The 27,869-nt window shown below is 40.7% G+C and overlaps 1 protein-coding gene across 1 annotated transcript in view; it reads right to left on the minus strand.

The window, feature by feature from the left end:
• Window positions 1-19,726: 19,726 nt before the first annotated feature.
• The window catches only part of CRACR2A (calcium release activated channel regulator 2A), a 186,599-nt gene continuing 178,456 nt past the window's right edge, over window positions 19,727-27,869 (minus strand). The window contains exons 17-18 of the mRNA XM_069101435.1: window positions 23,709-23,785; window positions 19,727-20,343 (exon numbers count right to left, since the gene is read on the minus strand). Coding sequence (XP_068957536.1) covers window positions 20,265-20,343; window positions 23,709-23,785 — 156 coding nt within the window. The 3' untranslated portion in view covers window positions 19,727-20,264. The remainder of the gene's footprint in view (window positions 20,344-23,708; window positions 23,786-27,869) is intronic.

Raw genomic sequence — 27,869 nt, forward strand, 5'->3', positions numbered from 1 at the left:
ACTGAATCTGAAGGGTTAAGTGTTCTGGCATGGTAGAACCATCAAATTTGTGCTCTATTGACATAGCTTTCAAGAACATAGGGTTATCTCCATGACACAATAAGACAGAAGAATAGGATTAAAGCCCAACACCTCCAAGAAACCTAACCTAATCCTGCATTTTCTAGATGCCCGTACTATTTTGTTTGTATTTTTCTTGTTGCAAGATGACCTGTCAAGGTTACTCTGGGCCAAGGCACCTGTGTATAAGCCTATAAAACTTCAGCAGCAGATATGACCCAATGACTTAGTAAGTCTTTTCTTTCTTGGTTTATGAAAAAAATCATCATTCACAGCTAGAACAAGCTCTGCAATCTGCAAAGCTTTAAACGCTACACAAGGACAGACCTGCCATATGTCTATCATTGAAGGTGTGATGGATAGGAATAAATGCTTTGTGACAATAAAATAGAGTACTGACAGACATAACAAGAGAAATGTCTCATTGTTGCCTAAGTGCAGCAGATCCAAGGAGCGAACAAACAAAACAAAACAAGAGAAAACAAAGAAAAAAAACAGCAATCTGGAAAAAGTTTCTGTCTTTTTTTGCCCATGCAAAGAAGTAAACCAAAGAATCTGGGTTCTTTTCATTTTCAAAATGGTTGCATGTAAGACTTCATCAGTCCCCAGAGGTGTTCCACTTAGTGACGTGAGTTGGCATTATAGCAACTAGAAAGCTAAGAATCGTCAGGTACTTGGTCAGTGGATCATGCCATGATGTATTTCAAACTGGAGCAGCCTTGGAGACCATCAAGTCTATCCCACTTAATGTACATATAAGAAATTGAAGTCCAGGGAGGTTGTGACAACATTAGATGGCTGATTAAAGATGATGGTACTAACAACTGAGGCTCCTGAGTATAAAACCAATGATGTTCCCACTGTCCCAATGGACATTGTGTTAGTGTCTGAAAGACTAAAATGGCAGAAACAGCACCCAGTGGCACATGCCCAAATGCTAGGACATCTCCTAGCCAGGACTTATCCATGGTGAAGGTCAGTGTCCATGACTCACCAAACAATGGGCTTATAAATCTGTGAGAGATCTGCTTCCCAATAGTCAGTCATTACTTCTAAGATCTTGGCATTCTTCTCTATTCTTCATCTCTCAGGTTTCTCCCAGGGCTTGTGTTATTGAGAAAAAGGTCAGAGTGACATCTTCCTTGTTATTTGGTGTCTTGCCTTTGTATATAAATTCTTGTACACTACCCTGAACTCAATGCTGGATTAGAATGTTTCTCCTGTGTTTCCAGAAGAATTATTCTCTTGTGGAATTTCCAAGGTGATCCATTCATCTGCCTATCAAGAGAGGTAAGATAAAAGTTATAAAATGTTATGGGGTCAATTAGTATGGGGAATTGGGTATAAATCTTGGGCCAAAAGTCACAGACTAAGACAGTGCTTTCTTAAGAAACCACTTGATCTGGGGTGGCTAGGTGGTGCAGTGAATAGAGCACCGGCCCTAGAGTCAGGAGGACCTGAGTTCAAATGCGACCTCAGACACAACACAAAAAATGTGTGACCTTGGGCAGTCACTTAATCCCAATTACCTTACCTTCCCCCTCCAAAAAGTAAAACAAAACAAAACAAAAACACTTGATTCCTATGTCCTGGGACAATGGGGACTTGGCTAATATTCCATGACATGTTGTAGGAATTAGTCTAGGTATCTGGCCCTGGTGAATGAAATGAGGCCTTGAGAGAGAGGGGCAGCCTTGTTTGAGAGTACCACAGGGAAAGACTTATGATCTAGTTGACCCATTGATATGGCATTGGATATTTTGAATGGGTAGGTGGAGGAATCCAGTAAGCCCATCTTCCTGGGGAGGTGTATTTATGAATAGATTGATCAATCAATAAACATGTAGGTGCCTACTATATTCCAGGTTCTGTACTTGTATATGTGGAGGCAAAGACAAAAATGAAGTTGGGGAAAGACAACATGTACATATATAAGTATATATGAAACAAAGTAACCTTGGAGGGGAAGCCACTCGCAGCTATGGGACAAAGAAAAAATTCATGCAGAAGATATTTGAGCTGAGTTTTAAAGGGAACCATGAATTCAAAGAGAAAACAGACATCTGGGCACAGCCAGCGAAGAGGTATCAGGATAGGAAAGGAAGTGTCATGTGAGGAACAGCATGAATGTCATTGTGGCTGAATTGTAGAAAATGTGGAAAGGAGTAATGTGAAAGCTGGAAAGGTAGAATGAAGCTAGAATTTTAAATCCCAAACAGGCAAGTTCAAAAATGATCCCAGAGGCACTAGGGAGCCATTGGAGTTTATTGAATAGGGAATGACAAGATCAGACCTATGCTTGAAGAGAATCACTTTAGTAGCTGTGTGAAGAGTGAACTGGATTAGAGACATGAGAAAGGAATATCAATTGGAAGGCTATTGCAATTGGCCATGTAAGAGGTAATAAAGATCTATACTAATATTGTGACTGCATGAGCAGAGATGAGGAGATGTGTGGGACAGATATTGTTGTGATTAAAACAACAAGACCTGGCAAACCAATGGGTATGTTGAGTGAATGAGAATGAGTATAGGATGATGCTGAAGATGAAAATCTGGTTGACTGGAAAGACGTGGTATCTTCCACAGACATAAGAAAGTTCTGAAAAAAAGTTAAGTTTAGGCGGAAAGATAAATGAGCTCTGTTTTAGACCTAATGAGTATGGGATATCTATGGGACATCCAGTTCTAAATGTTCAATAGGCAGTTGGTGGGGTGCTATAGAAGCTAAAGATAGCGATTAGGGATAGGTATATAGATCTGGGAACTATCTGCATGAAGGTGATAATTGAACCCATGAGAGCTATTAATGGATTTACCAAATGAGAGGGCATAGAGAGAAAAGAAAGTGGGCCAAGATAAAGCCTGGGTTTGGATGAATAAGGGGAAAACAGAGAGAGCAGTGTTAAAAACAGAGAGAGAATCAGAAGGACAGAGAGAGAAAAACACAGACAGAGAGGGAGACAGAGAAAGAAAGAGTATCCATATGGAGAGAGTGGCTAATAGTGCCCAATGCTGCAGAGAAGTCAAGAAGGATGAGGGTTAAGAATGGTCATTAGGGGGGTTTCCAGGTGGCGCAGTGAGTAAGAGCACCTGCCCCGGAGTCGGGAGATCCAGGATCGGTTCTAGCCTCAGATACTTAACACCCACACAAAATAACTGGCCGTGTAACCTTGAGCAAGTTACTAAACCCCAATTGCTTTAAAAAATACAAAATTAAAAAAAAGAATGGTCATTAGGTAAGGCAATTAAAAGGTCACTGATTAACTTTAGAGAGCACAGTTTCAGTTGAATAATAAGGTCAGAAGCCAGATTTCATGGTGAGTAGAGAAAAAGAGCAGACAGCTTTTTAAAAGGAGTTTGACTGAGAAAAGGAGGAAAGCCATAGTATGGTATCTGAGATGGTAGGATACTTAGATATGTCTGTAGGTAGTAGGAAAGGAACCAGTAGATATGAAGAAATTAAAAATTAGAGAGAAAGTGAATGATAGTGGTAGTGAGGGGCAATCTACTGGAGAAAACAGTAGGGGAAGGGATCTAGGGCACAAACAGAGGGATTTGCCTTGGTCAAGAGTCTTCTCTTTCTTGAAGGAGGAAATAGTGAGGGTTAGTATCAAGGATTTATGAGTTGAGGAGAAGAAGATAAGATCTACGATAAGAAGAAGATATTTCACAACAAATGGCCTTTATTTTCTTAAAAAATAATGAGATAAGGTCTTCAGGGGAAGGGTGGGGAATAAAAAGCTTGAGGAAAGAATTTTGATACCTGATGTTATAAGTGGAACAGAAGATCAGTTAATGGAAAAATAAAAAGATTGTCTTGCTTCATTGAGGGCCCAGGTAATATTAAAAAATATTAAAAATGTTTAAAAATATAAACATTAAAAATGTGTAGTGGACTCAGTTAGCAAGATTGAATGATGTCCTCCCAGTTCTGCTGGGAAATTCAGTAGTAAGAGTGGAGGAGATGTATGGTGAGAATTATCCAGGGTTGAGTTCAGCAAGACATGAGCCATGATAGGACAAGAGAATAAGGGACACCATGTAGCATTTAAGTGGTTTACTAAGGGGTCAAGATAAGGAAGGGAGGAGAGGGTAGACAGAGGATAGACAGGGGTGATGACCTGAAAAAGTACTTAGGAGTGGAGACATTGGAGGTCATGGTAAGGATGAAGAATATGCTTAGAAGAATTAAGGCACAGGAAGAGATTGAATGATAAGAGATTGTGACCAGATAAAAGAATTTCAGAATTCTTGATCATGGAATTGGAAGACTTGGGTGATGGCCGGTGTCATTCCTGTATTTAGCTGAGGTGCAGTGAAGGAGAAGTCCATGGGATTAGAATGAGGAATTGAGTAGTATTTGAGGAAACATCATCATTCATGTTGAATGAATGAGCTGGCATTAGGGTGGAGAAGACTGTGAAATAGCCATTAAAGTAATTTGAAAAGAGGGTCTGTAGATGACATCCACCAGGATCTGGATCAGTTGACACATTAGGACACAGTGAACCTTAAAGGAGGAGAGATTGTTGATTGATGGAAGTAGACGGAGTCTAGAAGTGGCAATGGGGACCAAGGAGAATTCTGACTCCTTTTCTGAGATCAGTGTGCACATGTATGGGTGTGTATGGGTGTATTGGGAAGTATGAGAAGGCACAACTAATACTGGAAAGGATGTCTGGTGGCATGGAGAGGGAATAGGGACAAGGAGAGAGTCAGGTCTTGTGAATGCCAGAAGATGAAGGGAGAGAAAAAGGGTAGGAGTTTACTAGCCCCTGGGGAATCCATCCAGGCTGAGTGTCAGTGAATAGTTTCAGCTCTGATGATGAAGGTAGGTCACCAATCTGCCTCAAAGTCACTACATAGTCTGGGTCTTGACAGAATAAAAATTTAGCATAAATACTCTTTATCATAGCTTATAGGGATGCAAGACTTAAAAATTACAAACCAACTTATATCCATGGTTCCACCTGATCCTTCTCAGAAGCCAGGTGTTTTCATTGTCTTCTTCATCTCTCTCTCTCTCTCTCTCTCTCTCTCTCTCTCTCTCTCTCTCTCTCCCCTTTTCTAGGGGAGGAGGGAGATGAGCTTCATGAATGAAAAATTACTTTCTCTCTCTGGGGAGTGGGAAGGGAATAGGAGGGAAATGGAGCCTCATCTGCTTGTTTGTGTTTCGCTGTGTTTAAAATGTCGACTCTTAGCATATTTTTAAATTCATCAGACGTAGAAGGCGGATTTAAATAGCCCCACAGTGTGAAGTTGGTGATTTCACTTGCCATGTTATAGATGCTGGCAGGAGGCTGGAAGGGATACAATAATGTTCTTGCAATTTGGGGGAAGTCATAGAGCATATATCCTTCTTCAGTAGCCTTTCCTGGGTCATGGATGTCCTGGCGCCTTCTAATTAGGTCTGCAAGAGTTCTAGAATAAAGGCAGAAAAATGAGAAGGGTCAGGAAGGGGAAAAGATGTAAAGATGGTCAGAGAAGGGAAAGGAGATCCATATATGATTTCTTCCTTGCATAATTTGGAATACATGAGGTCCTTTTAAACAATCAATTCTATGATTATATGAAAGGGAAATGAGGAAGAAATGGATCGAGAGAGAACAGGGAGATAGAGAAAATTAAAAGTAAAGAAAAGCTGAAAAAATGGCAACAAACACATATTAGGCTTCTTTGGCATACAAAACACTGTACTGAAGGAGATACAAAGCTTAGGTAAGACAAAGTCACTCCCCTCAAGAACCTGGAGGCAGTAGTTCTACAGGAGAACAGAATCTGACAGCCCAGATGGGGCAGTGTCCAGTTTCTGGTTAGATGGACTCCTGGGCCACTATTATGGGTACTATTATGTCAGGGCTGTTAAGAAAAAAAAAGGCAGCAACCAACCCCAACCATGGGACCAGTAGAAGCCTTCTCTGTATTGTTCTCCCAAAGTCTAGGCTCTGTAGCCTCCCATTTCCCAAGCAGAAGAGTATGTCCTCAGGAACCAAACTTTAGGATAAAGAGTAGGGTCATCCCAGCTAGTGAAATTTCTCAGATTTAGTCTTTTCTTTTCATACCCTTTTTAGAAGGGGAGAACAGAGACCTTATCCTTGCTTACAAAGACTATCCAACATTATTCCTAAATGTGCACCTCTGCAGGTCAGGTCATAACCCAGGCAATGGTCATTTCCCCAATGACCTCTAAGTAGATCTGGTATTGGGATTTTTCCAGTTTTTGCCTCTAAAATTTTCCCACTTGCTCAAATAGATGGTGATGGGGGTGAGGGGTGGGAGAAGTACAGAGGCTATGTCACCTAGGAATCAAGATTATTTCCTATGCAAAGGCTCATTGAATTCTAGACCTTTCAATACATGGATATTGCTTCTCAAAGTCTGAACAGGGCAAAGTCTGAAAAGGGTCTTTAATCTACACTTTGACACTAACTAGGTGTTGCAGACCCAGTCCCTGAGCTTCAAGTTGGGAAGTAGAGTGAAATGAGACACTCTTGACCAGAAGTTCCCAAACCTATTTGGCCTGCCATACCCTTTAAAAAAAATTACTCAGTGCCCCCTGGAAATTTTTAACACTTTAATGGTTTTTAAAAAATTTGTGTCATTTAAAAAAAATTCTAAAAGACACATCTTAAATTTAATAATTTATTGCAAATTTATTATTTTTTCCTGCATAAAAATTTTGCTGACACAATATTGAGTTATGTAACTGTCTAGTATTGTATTGTAAACAAGTAATTATATGAAAATATTCCTGTCATTGCATGTTGAACTTCTTGATGATGTGTGACCTGTCAACACTTGCTTATTAAGACCTGTCAGTGGACTTGACTGCTTATGGGTTACAAGTTGCATTTTGTGTGTTTATTTGGAAAATAATATAATCACTGTGACTTTCACACTATTACACAACATTTGAGACATATACGAATGCTTTTTGAAAATTCTCTTCTCTACTTATACTTACATGGCCCCCTTATTTTTATTCAACGCCACTCAATTGCTCCTGAGGCTACTACCATACCCCTGGTCCATTCCAGTGCCCCCATACTAGGTGTTAGAAAGTTGTTTCTACCTACTGAAGGAGTACAGATGCTGCCACTGACATCTAAGTTTCAGTGCCCTGGGACAAAGTTTCAGTTATCCCTGTCTTATTATAACTCTGCTGAGAGGTATGAAGTTCAAGGAAGAACCTTAGCTGATTTGCAGGTCAGAGAAAAAAGGGAAAAACATTGACACCCAATAATAAACAATTTGCCCCCAGAGAGCTTTGTCATTTGTAGTCCTGTCCTAGGTAGGTGTTAATTCTCATAACTGCTCAGGATGTGGTCCAGAGCCCTCAGCAAGATATTGGTATCACTCTAGTAGCTCTCCATAGTATTATCAGGCAAGGTCAATTCCTTTGGGACTTCTCCATGTTTCTTCTCTTAGTTCTTTGCCTCAATTACTATGTATGTACGAGCACATGGCATTATTAGCCTCTTCTCCCTACCCAGCACACCCACAGACACATACAGACACACACACACACACACACACACACACACACACACACACCATTTTCCCTGACCCTCCTTTAATTTTCTTTCCCCCAGGGAAGATTCCCTGATGCTCCAGATCCAATCTTCCTAATACGGAAAGGAATTACTCTATATTTCCTTGTTGCAAAAGGAGATAGATTCTCTCTGGATAGAATTAAAATTTAACAGTTCCAGATCAGATATGCCCTCTGAACCCTCTCTCATACTCAATGATTTCTGATAGCTTCTGGCCTCCTAGAAGTTTCTGTAGCAGTTGGGATCATCGGTCTTCATCCCTTTATTATCTTTGTGTGGGTCTCTGTTACTGATGCTGGTTTGGGTCAGGATGAATCCACAGGGGAAAGTGACCTTTCCCCCGGCACTCAGGTATTATCTTTCTGATCTTTATCAACATCAGATGGACCTAAAAACTTAGCATAGCAAAAACTTCCAAATCATCCTACCAGGTCCAGAGTCTTAAGAAACTACGATATAGGCTTATTCACATTATTCAGAACAGTTGCTCCTAGGGTGGAAGGATCCAAGATACCTTCAGAGTTAGTACAGGTTGAGAAAGTAAAGGGAGAAGGGAGAAAAAGTAAATCCCTGCTACATAAGGTATCTCATACATAAGCACAAGTGTATATATTTTCTCTCTCTACCTAGATTGTAATTTCCTGAATTTTCTACCTATATAGGGATATCAGTGTCAAATAGTGCTATGCATAGAATGAGTGCTTATTTGAGCCCAAAGGAGTTTGAAGGGTTAATTAGATAGAGGTAGGAAGAGACTGAAGGGGAAGATGGTAATGAGTTGGACCTAGTATGGAGAGCAGCATAGTCATGAGCAGAGGGATATGATGAGACACCAGCTCTCTAACTTTTAGGAAGGCATCTAAATGACCAGATAGAGATCTAGAACAAAGATACTGATATAGAACAAAGGCCAGATTGGATCCTCTAGTCATTCTTAGGAAATAGGGATCAAACATAAGTGGGGAGGGTATAGCACCAACACAATATTCACAGAGTTTCCACATGGAAGACAGAACCAAAACATTTATTCAAACACCAGAAAGCCAAATGCCAACACCAGAAAACCAAATCCATCATAGTGACAAAGAAATCTATACACAATAAACAGTGTAGGGGGCACCACCATCCCCAAGCTTCCCCCCTGCTAGGGCTTTCCCACAAATGAACACTCACAGCTTGCTGCCTGCTTCCTCTCTCTCCCTCAGCTCTAACTGATCAACTTCCTCTCATCTCTGCTCCACCTTTCCTGCTCCACCTGTTCAGCAAACTCCTACCACCACAGGCTTTATATGACTCAAACTCATATGTCTTAGGCTTCCATGTGACTTAAGCAGGTCACGTGGGCCTATTAAAGGATGGAAAAGATCTTTCCATTTATATTATCATTACAGAGGGGGAAGGGTTGAACTTAAGAAGGTGAAGTCTAGATGAACACATAATTTGTAGGACAGTTTGAACAGGAACCATTCTGTGATGCAGAATGTTTTTGTCGATTAATTGTATCTAACTCTCTGTGACCCTGTTTGGGGTTTTCTAGGCAAAGATACTGTAGTGCTTTTCCATTTCTTTCTCTGACTCATTTTACAATGAAGAAACTGAGGCAAACAGTGACTTGCCTAGGGGCACACATTTAGTAAGCTTCTGAGCCTGAATTTGAACTTGAGCGCTCCTGCCTCCAGGCCTGGCACTCTATTCACTACACTGCCACCTAGCTGTCCCTACATGCAGAAGGGTCATATACAATTGAGACATTATGCCAGTAGAATATGAGCTTTTTGAGATCAAATACTGCCTCATTATTTTTTATCACCAGAGCATAGAACGTGTTTTGTATATAGCAAGGACTTAATAAATAAATGTGTCTTGTTATATTATGCCTTTGAAAAACTTGAGAATAGCTGCTCTAGAACTTCTAACAGTTAACAAAAGAAAGTTTACTTTAGCCATAGCATGGAAAGAATATCAGCAAGGATGCCTCCTTGAGTCAATTAGTGTAGATTTCCTTCTTTCGTGATGCTTTATGCTGCTGCTGCCTGTCCAGCCTGAGAGAGAGCAATACTTGCCTTTGTGTGGTCTTTCTCTTGTACATCAGGAAGCTACATGAACCTTATTCCCCTGAACCAATTAAATCTGGAAGACAGTTTCAATGTCTTTTAAGGAAAACTAACCTAACCTGCATGGCAGATGTTGTCCCTCCCATACTAAGTGTTACCAGGTGTTTCTACCTACTGAAGGAGTACAGATGCTGTCACTGACATCTAAATTTCAGTGCCCGGGGACAAAGTTCCAGTTGTCCCTATCTTACTGTAACTCTGCTGAAAAGCACAAAGCTCAAGGAAGAGCCTGAGCTGATTTGCAGGTCAGAGACAAAAGGGAAAAGAACATTGATGCCCAATAATAAACAACTTCCCCCACAGAACTTTATTACTTTCTGTCCTAGGGAGGTGTTAATTCTCATAACTGCTTGGTGGTCCAAGGTAACTGTCTCTTATGTTACTTAAAGGGACTTGACCCATCCTGTTACTGGATGAGCTTTGATAGTTGACTGAAGTCAGGAAACTAGGGATGAAAAATATCTAGTTTGAATCAGAGCAGCTTCATGTCCTACGTCCGTTCCCTCCCTGGGGTCACTTTATACCATAACAGGAAGGCACGAAGTTCGATGGTGAAGGAGGACACCTTCTACCTTGAGGCAAAGAGGTGGCAGAGTATTGCTGTCTAATGAGACACACATTTTCAGACATGGCCAATATATTGATTTGTTTTGCTCAACTCTACTTACATGTACCAAGAGAGCTTTATTCAGTTAGCAGAAAGTGATAGTGATGCTAAAAAAAATAGCATCAATAAGATATATTTTAAAAGCTCTCCCTCCCCCAACTACCACCAAAAAGGGGGGAAAAAAAGAGACACAGACTTGCTTTGAAGGACCTTTCGCATTGTCTCTAGTTCTTGGCCCCCTGAAGTCAAATAGAAGATTGGTATCACAGTTGCTGAGGTCTCAACAAGGGCAGCCATTGATTAAAGGTCAGGCCAGAGGAAGGGCCAGGATGGGCTTGGTGCCGTGTAAGGACGACCAGAGAGTCAGGAGACTTGCATGTTGGTCCTGCCTCTAGCATCACCTCAATGAGTGACTTTGGTCAAGTCACTTTCCCTCTATGGGCTTCAGGTTCCATATTTGTCTAATAAGGAGGTCAGGTTTTGTTATTGTTGCTTAGTCGTTTTCCAATGCTATCTGATTCTTTCCGTTACCCCATTTGGGGTTTTCTTGGCAAAGATACTAGAATGTTTTGCTATTTTCTTCTCTGGCTCATTTTACAGATGGGGAAACTGAGGCAAATGGGGTTAAGTGACTTGTCCAGGGTCATATAGCTAGTAAGTGTTTGAGGCTGGATTGAACTCATGAAGACAATATCACCTTAGGTTATCTCGAGTCCCTTTTTCCTCCAATTCCTATGGTCCTATGAACAAATGATTTATAAGGTCCATTTTAGCTCTAACAATTTAAGCTCATTGCCCTTTCTACCAGATAGAGGACATAGGCCTTTGTAGAATGTGTGAGGTTTAGTGGAATAAACAATGTACTTCAAACAAGAGAATTCTGAGATAAAATCCAGGCTGATTTTTACTGTCTGTGTGATGTTGGGCAAATCTTACTTCTCATCTGTAAAATGGGGCTAATTATACCTATGATACCTACTTCAGAATGTTGTTATGAGAAGTAAATTAGGTAAAGTGTCCTATAAATGCTACTTATTATTATTATATTCCTCTGTCTCCAAATGTACAGGGCCCATACAATAGATGAAAGATACACATGAGAAAGAGGGAGGGGGTGGTGCCTGTTTGTTTCTGCAGGAAGCAAGGGGAAGACAGGCGTGGAAGCTTCTTTTCTGTGTGGCAATGAGGAAGCCAAAGTAATATTGAGTTGTCATTTTTATGTAATAAGTTGCCCCATGTAGCAGTCAGTGAGGCTCTTGGGGAAGGGAACAACAATGCTTTGATATGTATTACACCACCTGACAGAAAGGCCGATCAAGCCCCAGAAATTGGCACACTCCTGCTGTATTTTATTTTACAAAGTCAACAGCATGCAGCTCCTTGCCCATTAGCACAGAGAAAAGCAAATTCCAGGCAGTCACCTGCCTGCCCTTGGACATATTTACCAGGCTTTTTGATTCAAAGCCTCTGGGGACTGAATTCTTAACAGAAATGCATGGTTAACTTTGTTCATTATTTTTAGTAAGAGGATGGTTTGCTTTCTATCAGACTCTGTGGCCTAATAGATGAAGGAATGGATTGGATTCTTCTCTTTGCTATCAGGTGATGCTGAGCAAGTCACTGCATAATTCTAGGCCTCCATTTCCTCACCTCTAAAATGAGAGGTTTGTATTTCCAGCTCTCTGCCTTATGTGACTGCCTGTTTCTAACTGCTCAGGTGAGTCTGGTAGAACACATAAGAATACTGAGGGCAGTGATTAGATTAGGTCTGTTTAAGAAGTAAGTCAAAGGATGGTCCCTTTAGTAAAACAAATCAAACTGGGAGGGGAATATCCTCAGGGTTTCTGGTCGATGTCATCTTCCTGATGTCATGGTCCTCTTTGAGAAAGAAGGACAAACCACAACCTGTGAGTAGTCCAAGGTGCCCCAGTGGGGACCTAACTGGCCTCTTCCAGTTGGGCAGCTCAGCTCCTCCTCTCCTCTCCTCTGCTCTCTTTTCTTCTCTTCTCCCCACGTGGGATATCATGCCTTACTTGAGGATACTTTGATGGCTGAAACCTACCTTGTTATTTTGGGGTTTTCTGGCTAGACTTTTTTCTTAAAGACCATGCCTTGATCCCAATTCACATTGGCAAATACTTAAAGTCTGAAGAGACTAATCATATCCATCACTCACCTGGATTACTCCCACTCCAGGTTCCTTACTCTTCTTGCTTGCTACTAATGGAAGCTAGGATAAATCATGAAACTGCTGGCTGGTCCACTACAAATTTATGTTATCTAATATCACATGGGCTCTCATAGAGGCAAGGCAATCATTTTGCTTCTCCCTATTTGATTTGCTGTCTCATTCTCTACAGTGGCTATTCCAAAACTTTTTGTCTCTCCTCAAGACTTCCATGACACCCTTTCCCCCACTCTCTCAGTTGAGGACTTCCCCTCATACTTCAAATATATATCATCAAGACTTTCCCCCTCTTCATTCTCATATCACTGAAACATCTTAATCCAATATATCCTCCTTTACCTTGGTTTCACGTGCAGCTGGCCCTTCTTGCCAATTCCAACATTTCTACATACACTCTGGAATATGTCCTCCCCCTTTCTTCTTTAGCAGATTGCTCTTTTCATAATTTCTGCTCTCTTACTTCCAATCTCTCCCTATTTACTGGCTCCTTCCCTTATGCCAATGAAGATGCTCACGTCTTTCTCATTCTTAAAAATCTTTTATTTAATCCTACCATCCCCACAAAATATCCTATATATCTTCTCCCCTAATTGGCTAAACTCTTTGAAATATCTGCCTACCCTAAATTCCTCTACTTTTTTACTCCCAGTTTCTTCTCCAGCTTATTTTACAGACGAGGAAACTGAGGTAAATAGGGTTAAGTGACTTGTCCAGGGTCACACAGCTTAAAAGTGTCTGAGGCTGGATTTGAATTCAGGTCTTCCTGACTCCAGAACCGGCACTTTATCCACTGAGCCATCAAGTTGCTCTTACTAGTCTAGAATGGCTGCATTCCTAGAGCTTCTTGGGATAATTTTGATGTGAGTTATCAGGGGTTTGGGTACAAAAAATATGTTTAATGGAATAAGGGCCCTCTAGTCTTAAAATGTAATTCTGAGTTCTAGCCATAGTGAAGCAGGGATTATAGAATTATAGAATAGAAAGTCATTATAGAATCTTAGAGTTGGAAGGAACCTCCAAGTTGACCCATGGAGAGATGACTTGAGGAAGGAGATGAGCGTCATTTTCTGGAGAGTGGAAGAACTGTGTATGGGCTCTTCCTCAGGGGCAGTGACTGTTTTTGTTTGTTTTTCTTTCTTTCTTTTTGTCTTCTTATTTATTTATTTTTAGATTTCAACATTTGTTTCCACAAGATTTTGAGTTACAATTTTTTTCTCCCTGTCCTTCCCCTATCCCCAGCTCCAAAATAGCAAGCCCACTGAATAGCCCTTCCCCCAATCTGTTCTCTCTTATATCCTCCCCCCTAACTGTCTAGCAGGGCAAGATGGATTTCTATACTCCAATACTTGTATAGCTTATTTCCCAGTTGCATGTAAAAAACACATTTTTAAACATTTGTTTTATAAAACTTTGAGTTCCAGATTTTTTCCCTTCTTCTCTCTTCACCTACCCCCAGTGGGAAGATAAACAATTCAATATAGGTTGTACACATGTAGTTACCCAAATCATTTCCATAGTAGTTATATTGTGAAAGACTAACTATATTTCCCTCCATCCTATTCAACCCCCCACTTGTTCTATTTTCTCCTTTGACCCTATCCTTTTTCAAAAATATTTGCTTCTAACTACCCTCTCCCCCAATCTGCCCTCCCTTCTATCATTCCCCCCTCTTATCCCCTATTCCCCTATTTTCCTGCAGGGTAAGATACTCAATTGAATGTGTATGTTATTCCCTCCTTAAGCCAAATTCAATGGGAATAAGGTTGTCCCATTCCTTTTCACCTTCCTGCTCTTCCCCTCCATTGAAACAGTTTTCTCTTGCTTCTTTTATATGAGATAATTTACCCTAATCCATCTCTCCTTTTCTCCTTCTCCCAATAAATTCCTCTCTTACCTCTTAATTTTATTTTTTAGATATCATCCCTTCATATTCAACTCATCCTGTGCCCTCTGTCTATGTATACATGAATATACATATGCCCACATTCACATACATATTTATATATACATACACCCTCCTCTACATACATATATATGTAAGTATACATACATACATATACACACACATACACACACACACATATATATTCCCTTCAACTATCCTCATGAGAAAAGTATCATGAGTTACAATTATCATTTTTCCGTGTAGGAATGCAAATAGTTCAACTTTAATAAGTTCCTTATGATTTCTTTTTCCTGTTTACCTTCTCATGCTTCTCTTGCTTCTTGTATTTGGAAATCAAAATTTCTGTTCAGCTCTGTTTTTTTCATTAAGAATGCTTGAAAATCCTCTATTTCATTGAATGACCTTATTTTCCCCTGTAGCATTATACTCAGTTTTGCTGGGTAGGTGATTCTTGGTTTTAGTCCTAGCTCCTTTGACCTCTGGAAGATTATATTCCAAGTCCTTCCATCTCTTAATGTAGAAGCTGCTAGGTCTTGTGTTATCCTGAGTGTGTTTCCACAATACTCAAATTGTTTCTCCCTGACTGCTTGCAGTATTTTCTCCTTGACCTGGGAACTCTGGAATTTGGCTACAATATTCCTAGGAGTTTTCTTTTGGGGATCTTTTTCAAGAGGTGATCAGTGAATTCTTTCAATTTCTATTTTGTCCTCTGGTTCTAGAATATCAGGGCAATTTTGCTTGATAATTTCTTGAAAGATGGTGTCTAGGCTCTTTTTTTGATCATGGATTTCAGGTAGTCCAATTTAAAATTATCTCTCCTGGGTCTATTTTCCAGGTCAGTGGTTTTTCCAATGAGATATTTCACATTGCCTTCTATTTTTTCATTTGTTTGGATCTGTTTTATAGTATCTTGATTTCTCATAAAGTCATTAGCTTCTATTTGCTCTGATATAATTTTGAAGGAGTTATTCTCTTTGGTGAGTTTTTGAAGTTCCTTTTCCATCTGGAAAATTCAGCTTTTTAAGGCATTCTTCTCCTCATTGGCTTTTGGGGCATCTTTTGCCATTTGAGTTAGTCTACTTTTTAAGGTGTTATTTTCTTTGGTGTATTTTTGGGTCTCTTTTAGCAGGCTGTTGACTTTCTTTTCATAATTTTTTTGCATCATTCTCATTTTTCTTCTCAATTTTTCCTCCACTTCTCTTGATTTTCAAAATCTTTCTTGAGCTCCTCCATGCCCTGTAACCAATTCATGTTTTTCTTGGAGGCTTTTGATGCAGGAGTTCTACCTTCACTGTCTTCCTCCCATTCCACACCTTAATCCTTTTTGTCCCCCCAGAAAGGATTCTATGGTCTGTTTGTGCTTCCTTTGCTTGCTTATCTTGCCAGTCAATTACTTGCCTTTTGAGCTCTTTGCCACAGTAGAACTCTGCTTCCAGAATGGAGAAAGCTATGTCCCAAATTGCTTGGGTTTTCACAGCTGCCAGAGCAATTAGGCACCCTCTCTACAGCCCCCATAGGCTCTGGCTCATTGGTCACACACCCCAGGACCACCACCTAAGACAGCGATCCAGATCCAAGCAGGCTAAAGCAAGAGTGATTACCCTCTGAATGGTCCCTTGGTCTGCCTATAATCTTCAGGCCAGGAGCTCTGGAAGCAGCCATCCAATGGTGGCTGTAGGGCTGCTGCACAAGCCACTTTGCATCACGGGGGCAGGGGCTGGACTGTGCTCTTCAGTCCCGACCATTCCAGCAGAGTTCCACACTGACCTTTTACTTTGTCTTTGGTTGAGAAGTCTGGAAACCACCATAGCTGCTGTTCCTTCACTCTCCTGAAGTCTGCTCCAGCCGTCACTGGTCAAGGCCTCCTGGGTGCAAGAATCGTGTGTCTCATGCTGGACTGATCTCGGCTCCCAGCATGCTGCAATAGACCCTTCCTGTCTACCTGCTGGGCTTCCTTCAGTGGGAGATTTGTTCCTCTCTGTCACTTTGTGGCTTCTGTAGCTCTAAAATTTGTTTAGAGGCATTTTTTACATGTATTGGAAGTGATTGGAGCAGGGGTCCGTGCCAATTTTGTGTTTCTACTCTGCCATCTTGACTCCACCCTGGCTAAACTCAGGGGCAGAGACTTGAAAGACTTGTGGGAGGAAACAGAATTTCTGTAGAGATGATTTGCACTGCACTCCCACATTCCGAGGTCTCCCCCTTATCCCTGAACTAGAGTGCAACAGAAGCTCAAGCTGGTGTGGGTGGGGGAGGGGTATTGGAAACATTTACAGGGTGAACTATGGAGGTGCAGTGAATCTACATTGCTGACCAAGCTGATATGGGAGATATCATGACTCTTTGATCTTCCCCCATCCCCTTTTCCTTTTTCAGGAAGAAGTTGAATGTCTCCCTCTACTTTATTCTCTCTCTGGTTCTGTTTGTCTCCAATAAGGTGTTGGAGAGGCAGCCCAAAATGTTCCCCTAAATGTTTCATTTTTTTTCTTAAGTTTTACCCTGTGGTAAAGTTTGGTGACCAACAAAAACTCCAGGTTGTTTGATGTATCAATTAATGTATAGATAGCTATAAAAAGCTAAGGAATTCTCCCTTTCATACATAGATCAAAGACATTTCTGCCCAGTAAGGTTGGGCTGTGGCTGGAGTTTTACAAAGGCAAAGAGAAGGAGTCAGTGTTATCTTTCTATAAGCCTTATTAAAAAAAAGTAACAAATATAGAAAGATAGAACAGTGGACCTATTTTTTCTTTCCATTTGTCAGTGAGCCAGAAGCAGTATAATGTGGGAAAGAGAAAAGCCACTGCTTCTGTAGTTTAAGAGGCTCAGAAATTCTGGCTTCTTCATTTGCTTCAAAAGCCTAACCTCTAGGGGAGAAGGGGTAAAGATTCTGTGCAATACAGTACCCCAGCAGGAGGGTATGAAGTGTGTAGCTACCCCAGTGACACTACCATAACCACTTGGCAATGCTACCAGTGTAATGCAATGCTGCCTTGGTTAGATCACCAAAGGGGTTAAACTAAAGGAGACAGAATAAGAAGGACAGCAGTGCTGAGAATTGAGCTATGGGAAGCAAAGCTACAATGGCCCTGAGAGCTGAGCTAGAGATAAAACCACAGAATCTCTGAGGGACAAGCAATACCTGATGGGAGATGGTGGGAACCATCAGAAGCAGAGCATGATAGTAAGCAGCTGAAGCCCCATCCAGAGTAGTACTGTAAGTAATGGATACCATACAGATCTATGAAGGGAAGGTCTCCAACTATGGGGTGGGGCTTTGCTCACTCTCCCTGGGCTCAGATAAGAGTCCTTTTAAATAAAATGATTTTGTAATTTGAACCTTGTGGGACTAAGTGCTTATAAGGTGAACTGGTGACTATCCCTGGAGCTAAGTGGTTTACTGATATTGACTTTCCCAGATTCTATCTGGGTGAGAAGACTTAAAGTTCCTTGAAGCATACTAGGCCCTTTTTGTCAAAAGGGAACACTTGACAATCATTATATACAGATAAGGAAGCTAAGGTCCAGGGATGAGGTTACTTGCCCAAGGTTATACGAGTTATATGAGCAGCAGCAAAGCTGGCATTTGAACTGTGGTGGGAGGGAATTTGTAGAATCTCATGTTTGTCAGACCTGGATTAGACCCAGACCAAGAACAGATCTCTAGGCTGGAAAGGGAAATGGGTGGACAGTAGGGAAGGGGGCTTGGTGGGGTCCATGAAGAGTAGGAATGATAATATCTGGGAAAACTGAAAGTGAAAGCAGGACTGGCCTTACATACAAGTAGAGCAGGTAGTCATACACTTTAAAAAGGAAAATAACCTTAGAGATCAAAGAATCCCAATACTTCATTTTAAAGGTGAAGAACACATCCAAAGAGCTAACATGAATTACCCAAGGCCACACAGGTAGTAAATAGTAAAGCTGGGATTTAAACCCAGGGTTATTGACTCTAGATCTTGAACCCTTTATAATATACATCTCTGGCTCTTCTAGGAAATTATTCTAAGTACCTTTCTCTCTACTCCCATTGATGCCATATTACCAGTTATTGAGGTGGCAAATAGCACTCTTAAAACTTTAGCCAGATGGATTTTGGGGAGGTGCCAGAAGTGGCCAGAAACTCTGAAAACTTTTCCCAGCTGGATGACAGGCTATGAATCTGCTTGACTGACTGCAGGGCAGATGGAAAATTGACTTCGGTATTAGGGTTCTGTTATCTGTCACCATTTCCATTCCTCCAAATCTGTGTATGAACAGGGCACTTTCCTGGGAAGCCTTTGGACTGGAAATTAACAGAAAGCAACATCACATGGTACTCAGGGCTGTGATTCATGGAACATTAGAATTGGAAAGTCAGCTAGCTCAGCAAACTACCCTCCTCCCTCATTTTACAAATGAGGAAATTGAGGCTCAATTACTCCTATTCTTTTTCCATTCTAGCTAAGGTGACAATAACATTTCTCTTCTTTCTCAAATTCCATCAAAAATATCAAAAGACACATCTACAGATTTTTTTTTTAGTTTTGTTTTTAAAATATTATCTCCTGGGGAAGGGGGGATGGGGAGAGGGGGTGGCGAGGGAGGAAAGGAGGAGAAAAAAAGAAAATTAAGTTGGTAACTATGGACCTAGTGCTGGGGCCTCTCTGGCATATCTGAAAGCATAGTGATTTCTCTTGCCTGAGTGTCAATCTAGTCCATTAATCATCATATACAGTTTTTCTAAAAGCTATTTTGAGAAACATTTAGAAAATGGCTTTTATATAGCTATATATATTGTATTTATATCCCCTAGAAATGGTCTCTGTTTTAGAAGCAGATGGCTTTTCTTTCTTCCTTTCCTTTTTTCTTCTTCCTTCCTTTTCTTCCTTTTGATTTTCATCTTTTTCATCTACACTGGGTACCAAATAAGCTCACTTTCCTAACCCTGGATATGGCACAATTGCCCAGTCTAGCTTGGTGGGGGTAGGAGAGGGAAAAAGAAAGTTTGGTGGTGTGGCTGTGGGTCCTGTGTAAGGTACACTTCCAAGAAACTGAAGGTGAACAATCAGAATGAGCAAGGTCATTGGCTTCAAAGCAACAGTCAGTCCAGAAGCTGCTCCTTTCAGCCTGGGTCAGGGTTGGGCTAGTGCAAGGGGTCTGGACTACGCCCTATTGCTGCAAGAGGATCTGGAGGGTCTTGGGATAGCATCCTTTGATTACAGATGAAGTAACTGAAGCCCAGAGTCCCAATGCCTTTTTCAGTCAGGGCACCCTAGAGAAGTTTGGGAAGGGAATTAATGCTCTGGTCTTGGTATTTGCACAAGAAATCTTTATTGAGTCGAAGTAATTTAAACACAGCTACATAAGACCAGGGTCTAGGAAGTGCTTACAGAGACAGTTTAAGTTACCAGAGAACGTGCCTTGATATAGTCCCTGAGGAAGACTCAGGTTGCTGTCCAATAAGCAGCAAATCTATCCTATTAAAGAATGTCAGGGCAATAGCTATGCTGAGGATGTCCTGGGACTTGGGAAGAAGGGAGATGGAGAAAGGCACATAGTGACCGCTGACCAGACTGCCCCTCCCCTCTCCATCCCCATCCCCTTCTTCACCATAGGAAATCAGGCTTTAAAAATGGACATCTGGGCTTGAGGGAGAGTAGAGGGGGAAATGGACTCCTAGTGTCTAACAGCAGCTTCCACAAAATCAGGCTGTCCCAAAGAGGAGGAATGAGTCATTGAAATGAATCAACCTCTGACCATAGCCACCAAGCTGGTGGCTTCAACAAAGAACTTGCACTCTGGGTCTAATATGGGACCTGTTGTGATCTCAAAGCACAGTTTTGGTACTCTGCTGCTAGCCACAGCAAGACTTCTTGGGTTGATGGTGGACCTGGACGATATTCTCTCCCACAGTGTCTTGGTCTTTGAGGATCCTGGGAAAGGAAGATGAGTCATTAGTTAGGGAGGAACAACCTCCAGATGAGTCATAGTGAAGGCTAGAGGTAGGCAATGCAAGTATTATTTATCTCCATCTGAGAGACCAGGAAAGTGAGGCTCACAGAGAGAGGAGGTGACTCGCCCGTAGCCATAGAGCTAGTAAGTAGCACTATTTGATCTATGATTACAATGTCAGGCAGTGGGTTGAGCCACAAGGTAATATGGGAGGTGAGTGCCAGCGATTTTAAAGTAACAGTAGGGGTATCTTATAGTCATACAACTTTATGCTTTTCAATGTGAGTTCCTTCAAAGCACGGACAGTCTTACCTTTCTAGTTGTATCCCTAGCATTTAGCACTGTGCTTTGAATATAGTAAGCTATTAATCAATGCTTTGTTCATTCATTAAATGGTTCATTTCATTCTTTTTAAATTTGTTTTTTTTATTTTATCTACGTTTTTACACCACTTAAATTTCTCCTGTATCTCTCTCCCTTCCAGAGAGCTATCCCTTATAACAAAGAATTATTTTTAAAAGGAAAAAGATGAAGAGAAATTTTATTATTTTTAATTTATGGGATAAAACAAGCATTTTCATAACATAGCATAATTTTAAAAAAGATTGTACATGAAACTGCAGTAATAAGAGAGAAAATAATTTGCAAAGTCAATCAATAACTTAAAAAAAGAAACTAACAATATATGCAATGTTCTACATGGGTGGACTCTAGCCTGTGTAAAGGAATGGGAGGAGATGTCTTTTCAGCTTATTGCTTTCTTGTGACAATCTTGAGACTTTGGCAAGGGAGATGATATTATTGTCATCTCCGTTTTACAGATGTGGAAACTGAGGATCAGAGAGGTTAAGGGATTTGACCAAGCTTTTATAATGAGTCATTAGGACCTAAGACCACATCTCCTAGCTCCTAGTTCAATATTGTTCCCACTGATACTAACTCTCCACTGGATATAGTAAGTAGCTGTTAGTATGAGAGTATTTTTTTTGAGGGGAGAAGGAAATGCAATTGGAGTTACGTGACTTGTCCAAGGTCACACAGCTAGTAAGTATATCAAGTGTCTGAGGTCGGATTTGAACTCAGGTCCTCCTGACTCCAGGGCTGGTGCTCTATTCACTCTATTCACTGTGCCATCTAGCTGCCCCATATGAGAGTATTTTTAGACGATCTTTAAGCCCTTAGGAATGAGGCTAAGCCTCCAAAATGTGCTGTGTGGTGTTGTGGTAGGTATGCGTGGCTTAAGAGCACTGTCTTCAGGATTCTACATTGGCCAACACTTTCAAGTAGGTCAAATTTGTCTTTGGCTCTTATGTCTATCAGAGCCTTTTCTGGTTTACCCCAGGGGCTTAATCTTGCATTCTTATCTGGCTTCCTTTTAAATCTCAGCTTGGTCACTTATCTGTATGACCTTGGGCAAGTAACTTCATCTCTTTGGGTCTCAGTTTCCTTAGCTATAAAATGGGGATAATAGCATCTGAATCACCTACCCCACACTCTGCAGTTATAAGGCTCTAGTGAGTTAATGTGTGGGAAGCACATTACAGCCTAACACATTATGTAAATCACTACTTCTATTATTCCAGTGTTCTGATGCACTCATCATAGAATAGTGTGTGTTGTAGTCATCTGGGTTGGTGTCTTATCCCCATCTAGGCATGAGAGCACACACCATGTTTGATCTAAATTTCCCTTCTCTCCTTTTACTTAGTATATGAACTTCTATACACAGTAGAAATTGTACAGTAGATAAAGCACTGAGCCTGGAATCAGGAAAACTCATCTTCCTGAGTTAAAATCTGGCCTCAGACACTTACTAGCTATGTGACCCTGGGCAAGTCACCTAATCCTGTTTGCCTCAGCTTCCTCATCTGTATAATGAGCTGGAGAAGAAAATGGCACACCATTCCAGTATCTTTGCCAAGAAAATCCCAAATGGGGTCATGAAGAGTCAGACATGACTGAAATGACCAGATAACAACAATAACTTAATGTGTCTGGAATTCTTATGTTGTATTGTGTTTTTTTGTGTGGTATGGTATTGTACTGTATTGTATTAAGGCCAGTCTTATCTATCTTTGGCTGCCAGTCAACCAGGAAATATAAGACCATAGCATTTAGTGATTTCAGGTATGTTAAATCATATAACCCAACCCCCTCATTGCACAGATAGAGATACTGAGACCAAGAGAAACAGCAGAATCAGGTCCTTTGACTTCAGATCTAGTATTCTACCCATTTTGTTTCTCCCTCCAACCCCATTTTATAGATGAGAAAACTGAAGCCCAGAGAGAAGTGGAAATATCACCCATAGTTATACTGCTAATCTCTGTGAGATGAATAGGGCATGACCCCAGGTCTCCTGACCTGTACTTTAGTACTCTTTCCATGACACCAAGGTGACTTCTTCCAATATTACATCTCTCATCCATCCTGCACCCCTGTAACTGACCACACTTCTTGATTAACCTCATGCTTTGATGGCTTCATTTTGCTGTCAAAAGTCATAATGATATCTCATCTAGAAGCAAAGCTGTTAGCCTGAAGAAGGTCCTATTTATCCTTGACTCTACCTTCTTGCAAGGTGATTATGTTACAATTATGCTGTTCTCAGAGTATGGTGGAAACTGCCTTGTCTTGTATGGGGATGAAGGGACGAAAATGATGACCAGAAAAGGAAGCTCAGCCCTTATTCTCTCTGACATTTGCTTTCTTTAGGAAACCAGTGATTTTTTTTCTTTTTTCTTTTCTATTTCTCTATTTTCTCTATTTCACTAGGCAGATTTTAGACAAATTAAACAAGCATTTTATTTCAAAGGACCATGCCTTTATTAATTAATGGCAACTCTTTTCACATCAGGTTAACTTCTCCATAGAGCTCTTCTTCTGGACCCACATCTCCAAACACAAAGGCAAAAAATGATAGCAAAAAGAAAAACCATCCTTTAGGTTTCTTTAAACCTTTACCCCAAATTCTGTAAATTTTCAATTCAATCCAATCCACCAAACATTTTTAAATTGTCCATTATATGCAAGATACATAGTAGGCCCCTTCCCATTGATTGTTAGGCTCCCCTAATCTCTTGAAGGGAGAGATTTTTAGGATCTCTAAACCCCCAGATTCTAAGTGTGGTCAGTACTTTTCCTCTGCTCTATTCCTCTGAAGAGGTGGATGGGACCTTCTCCATCTAGAAACAATGGTGCTCACTCCTGCCTTGTCCTTTGGGGAAGGCTACATAATGACTATCATCAGCCTGAGTCACTAGAAGATTTACTTCCCTGATTCTTTTTCTCTTTTAAGATATTTGCTATACTGTGGATGGTAGAGTGTTATTCTTTTTTTCTTTACCTGGCAAGGTGAAGCATTGATTCTTTGACGTTGTAGTCCGAATACGCACTGCATTCGTAGAAAATCACATCATTCTCCTAGACCCATGAGACAGAAGGAAAACGAGTGCTTAGGACACAGTTTCTTAGGGAAGACATTAGGGGTGAGAATCATTCTGCCATTCTTCATACAGAATTCTGTATGGTCTTTCTTAAGACTCACTAGCTCCTCCCCAGAACGCCCTATCTCAGCCTTTCTCTATTTATAATTTATATCCTTCCCATTCCCTGGTCCAGGGTAGGGCAGCATCAAGCAGGATACTGGCAATTTACCTTTATCATCATAACAATGATAATGCTACCTCCGTCCTATGGGACAATTGTCTTATGGGCACAATTGCCCACATCAGACTGGGTCACAGCTAGCTTTGGTTGTTCCACATTCTTTCTCTACTTTATGAAAAGGATTCATTATGCTATGGATTATAGGACAATTTTTTAAAAATGTGTTTTTTTGTCAGTCAAAAAACTTTTATTAAAAAAAATTTAGTTATTTCATTCTGAACTTACTAAGTAAAAAAAATTCCATAACAGAATAGAAAAAAAGATGATTCTATATGAAATGGTGAAACTGTTATGTACAACTTGCTATTCCTCTTAAATATATAAATTTATCATGTAACTTTTCCCCCTTTTTCTCCCCTTCCTCCCGCCTTGAGATGACTACCATTAGACACAAATATGTATGTATGTATATATGTATACTATACACACACATATATATGCATATATGTAAAACCATTCTATACACACTTCTATTTATCACTTTTTCTCTGGATGCAGATAACGTCTTCCTTCACATGTCCTTTGTAGTTAATTTTGGTATTTAATGGTCAAAGTGACTCATTTGCTCAAAGTAACCCTTTTTTATTTCTTTTTGGAGGGGGGGAAGGCAGGGCAATTGGGGTTAAGTGACTTGCCCAAAGTCACACAGCTAGTAAGTGTGATCAAGTGTCTGAGGCTGGGTTTGAATTCACTTCCTCCTGACTCCAGGGTCGGTGCTCTGTTCACTACACCACCAGCTGCCGCATAAAGTCATTCTTAAAATAACATTGCTGTTACTGTATACAGTATTCTCTTGGTTCTACTCATTTTGCTCCTCATTATTTCATGCAAGTCTATCCATGTTCTTCTAAGATGGCTAAGCTCATCATTTTTTTATAGTACAGCAGTATTCTATCACAATCATATACCATAACTTGTTCAGCTATTGCCCAAATGATGGGCAATTAGAAATTTTTAAAGCATCAGTGTGGTCCAGATTAATATCCTGGTTCTGCCACTTTCTAGCTATGTGACCTTGGGCCCAAATGATTTCACCTCTTTGAGCCTCAGTTTACCCATCTACAAAATAGAAACATTAATTTATACACTATTCATTTCACAGGATGAATAAGGACCAAATGAAATAATATATAAAAAGTGTTTTGCAAGCATGAAACACTATATAAAAGCTAACATTACTACCAGTAGTAATGCTTTCTTGAATGTAAAATTAAAAGGTTGGATTACGTGACACATTCACAGAATTAAAAGGAACCTTAGATGATGTCTTGTCCAAGCTCCTCATTTCACATATGACTTTCTCAGGATCACAAAGCATGTAAATAGTAGATCCAGAATTCAATCTCAGGCTGCCTACTTCCTGGGTCGGTCTTATCACTATGCCAAGTTGGTTTCTTTCTGTCCTCATATTTCATGATTCTATAATAATAATGTCTGACATTGGTTTTATGCTTTTGGGGGGGTGGCACTGAGACAATATATATTTTATGCTTTTCAAATCCCTTTCAAAGCCTTTATATTATTTTTCTAACAGCTAGTAAGCAAGTTAACGACTTTTATTTTTTGGCTCAGTAGCTCATTATTTCCCTAGCCTTTCTTTCAATCTGGCTATATGCTAGGATGATGTTAGTGACATAATAGCCCGCTGTAATTTCACAGGTACAGGGAACTCACCTGTCTCTTCCAATGCAGCTGATTGGTTAATAAGCATATATTAAACACCTGATACCTGCTAAGCACTGAGGATACTAAGGTAAAAAGAAATAGTCTCCCAAGGAGACATTCACAGTCTAATAGGAGAGACAGATACAAATTAGATAGGTGTGGGATAAACCAGAAATAGTCGAAGAAGGAAGGCACTAAAACTCAGGAGGATGAGGAAAGGTTTCCTGTAGAAGGTGAGACTTTAGCTGAGACTTGAGGGGAGCCAGGATCTAGAACAGAAGAGGGAGGGAGCTCCAAGCATGGCAGACAGTCTGTGAAAATGATCAGAGTCGGGAGATGGAACAGTCTGTCACAAGCTAGTAGACCAGAATTATTAGATTGAAGAGGACAAGGAGGGAAGAAAGGCGTAAGAAGATGGAAAGGTAGAAAGGGCTTTAAGAGCTAAAAAAGAGATTTTTGGATTTGATTTATTGAATGGGGCGGGGGGCAGGTGACATGTTCAGATCCATACTTTGACACCTGAGGGGAGGGTGGATTGGAATAAGGAGATCTGAGGCAAGGAGACTAACCAGTCGGTTACTGCCATAGTTCAGGCATGATGTGATGACAGTATGAACCTCTAGCCTGGATGCATGGCAATGAATCTTGGGGTCACTGAATCTCTCAAAGATGATAGAGCAAGGTCTTTGTCAATTGATGGATTATTTACATTAGCAGACCCTTAATGTTGGTGAAGATAACAGTAGACTGACAATTGATGCCAATTCTTATGATCATGCACAGAATGCCATACGTATAAGTCTCATGTGGAAAAGGCTGGAGAGTCTGCTTGATCATATGTAATGGAGAGATTTACAGCATGCTCAGATGTACTGTAACTGGCTTGTGAAGGTGAGCCTCTTTGATGGGCCCTATCAACATTACTAGTCCTCATGTAAGGTAGACCTGTAGCCTGTGGAGACACTGTAATGGTAATATAAATGGGAAGATCTTTCCCATCCATTCATGGGCCCATGTGACTTGCTTGAGTCACATGGAAGCCTGAGTTGGTCAGAGCAGTCAGAGCTAGGAGAGAGATGAAGCACAGCAGCTAGCTGTGAATGAAAGAAGGGCATTTTGCTTGAGTGTGTTCATTTGTGCGGAGTCTTCCCCTAAGAGGGAAGACTTGGGGATGGCAGTACTCCTGGATTGATAATGTATATAGATTTCTTTGTTGCTATGATCGATTTGGCTTTCTGGTGTTGGAATAAATCTTTTGCTTTCATCTTCCATGTAGAGAGTCTGTTATATTTTGCAATTCAGAACTACGCCGGCGTATTCATAATAGTCATCATGGGTATCTCATTGATGTTACAGACATCCCTTGGTTCTTTATCTCAGTATTAGTTTTTTAGATGTTTTAGGTAGAAATTGTAGACTATGACTTTGTGAGTTCCTATAGAAGAGGATGGTGAATCATCCAGTGTCTAAGAGCCCTAGAGAGAAGCCCAGGCTGTGTTTTTAGCCAGCCAAATATTGATATCTCCAAAGTGTAGCCTTTGGGACCTAGCTAAGACCAGGGTTCACCTCACAGTGATACTGCACTTGGATGTGAAATTGCAAGAAATCAGGTTAAGTCTAAGATCAATCACTCTAGAAACTAAGTTGTTATAGTGTGCCCTCAAGGTATTGGGAGAAATGTTTTTACTCTCATTCTTGGTATATCTTTGAAGTAAATATTGCTTTGTAAAAGCTAATCAGTAGTAATTGGTTGAAAGGAACAGGGAGTGAGTCACTAGAGATTAGATACTAGAATAGGGTCACAGGCGAATAACCTTAGAGAAAGATACCACAACCCCTTAGGATTAATTCTAGGCCCCTGAGGGGTAGCTGTTCTTACTCAGGGATACCTCCTCTTGTATCAGGGTACAGACAGAACCATTTTAAGCTTTCTCCCTATTCCAGTGGGGACCGCGACCTAGTCATAGGGCACACTTCCTTCCCCACCCTTCTGCTGTGGCCCTCCAGTTCCAATCTTTAATAGCATAGAAACTTCAGGGTCTCACGGAATGTGTCCTCCTCCCATGGTAACTTTATACATGAGTCTGTCTGTATCTCTCAATGAGAGAACGAGAGAGAGAGAGAGAGAGAGAGAGAGAGAGAGAGAGAGAGAGAGAGAGAGAGTGAGAGAGAG

Source organism: Petaurus breviceps, unplaced genomic scaffold (assembly GCF_028583685.1).
Source record: "Petaurus breviceps papuanus isolate PSGF00001 unplaced genomic scaffold, PetGlider_PUasm1.0 470, whole genome shotgun sequence".
Classification (NCBI taxonomy): Eukaryota; Metazoa; Chordata; class Mammalia; order Diprotodontia; family Petauridae; genus Petaurus; species Petaurus breviceps.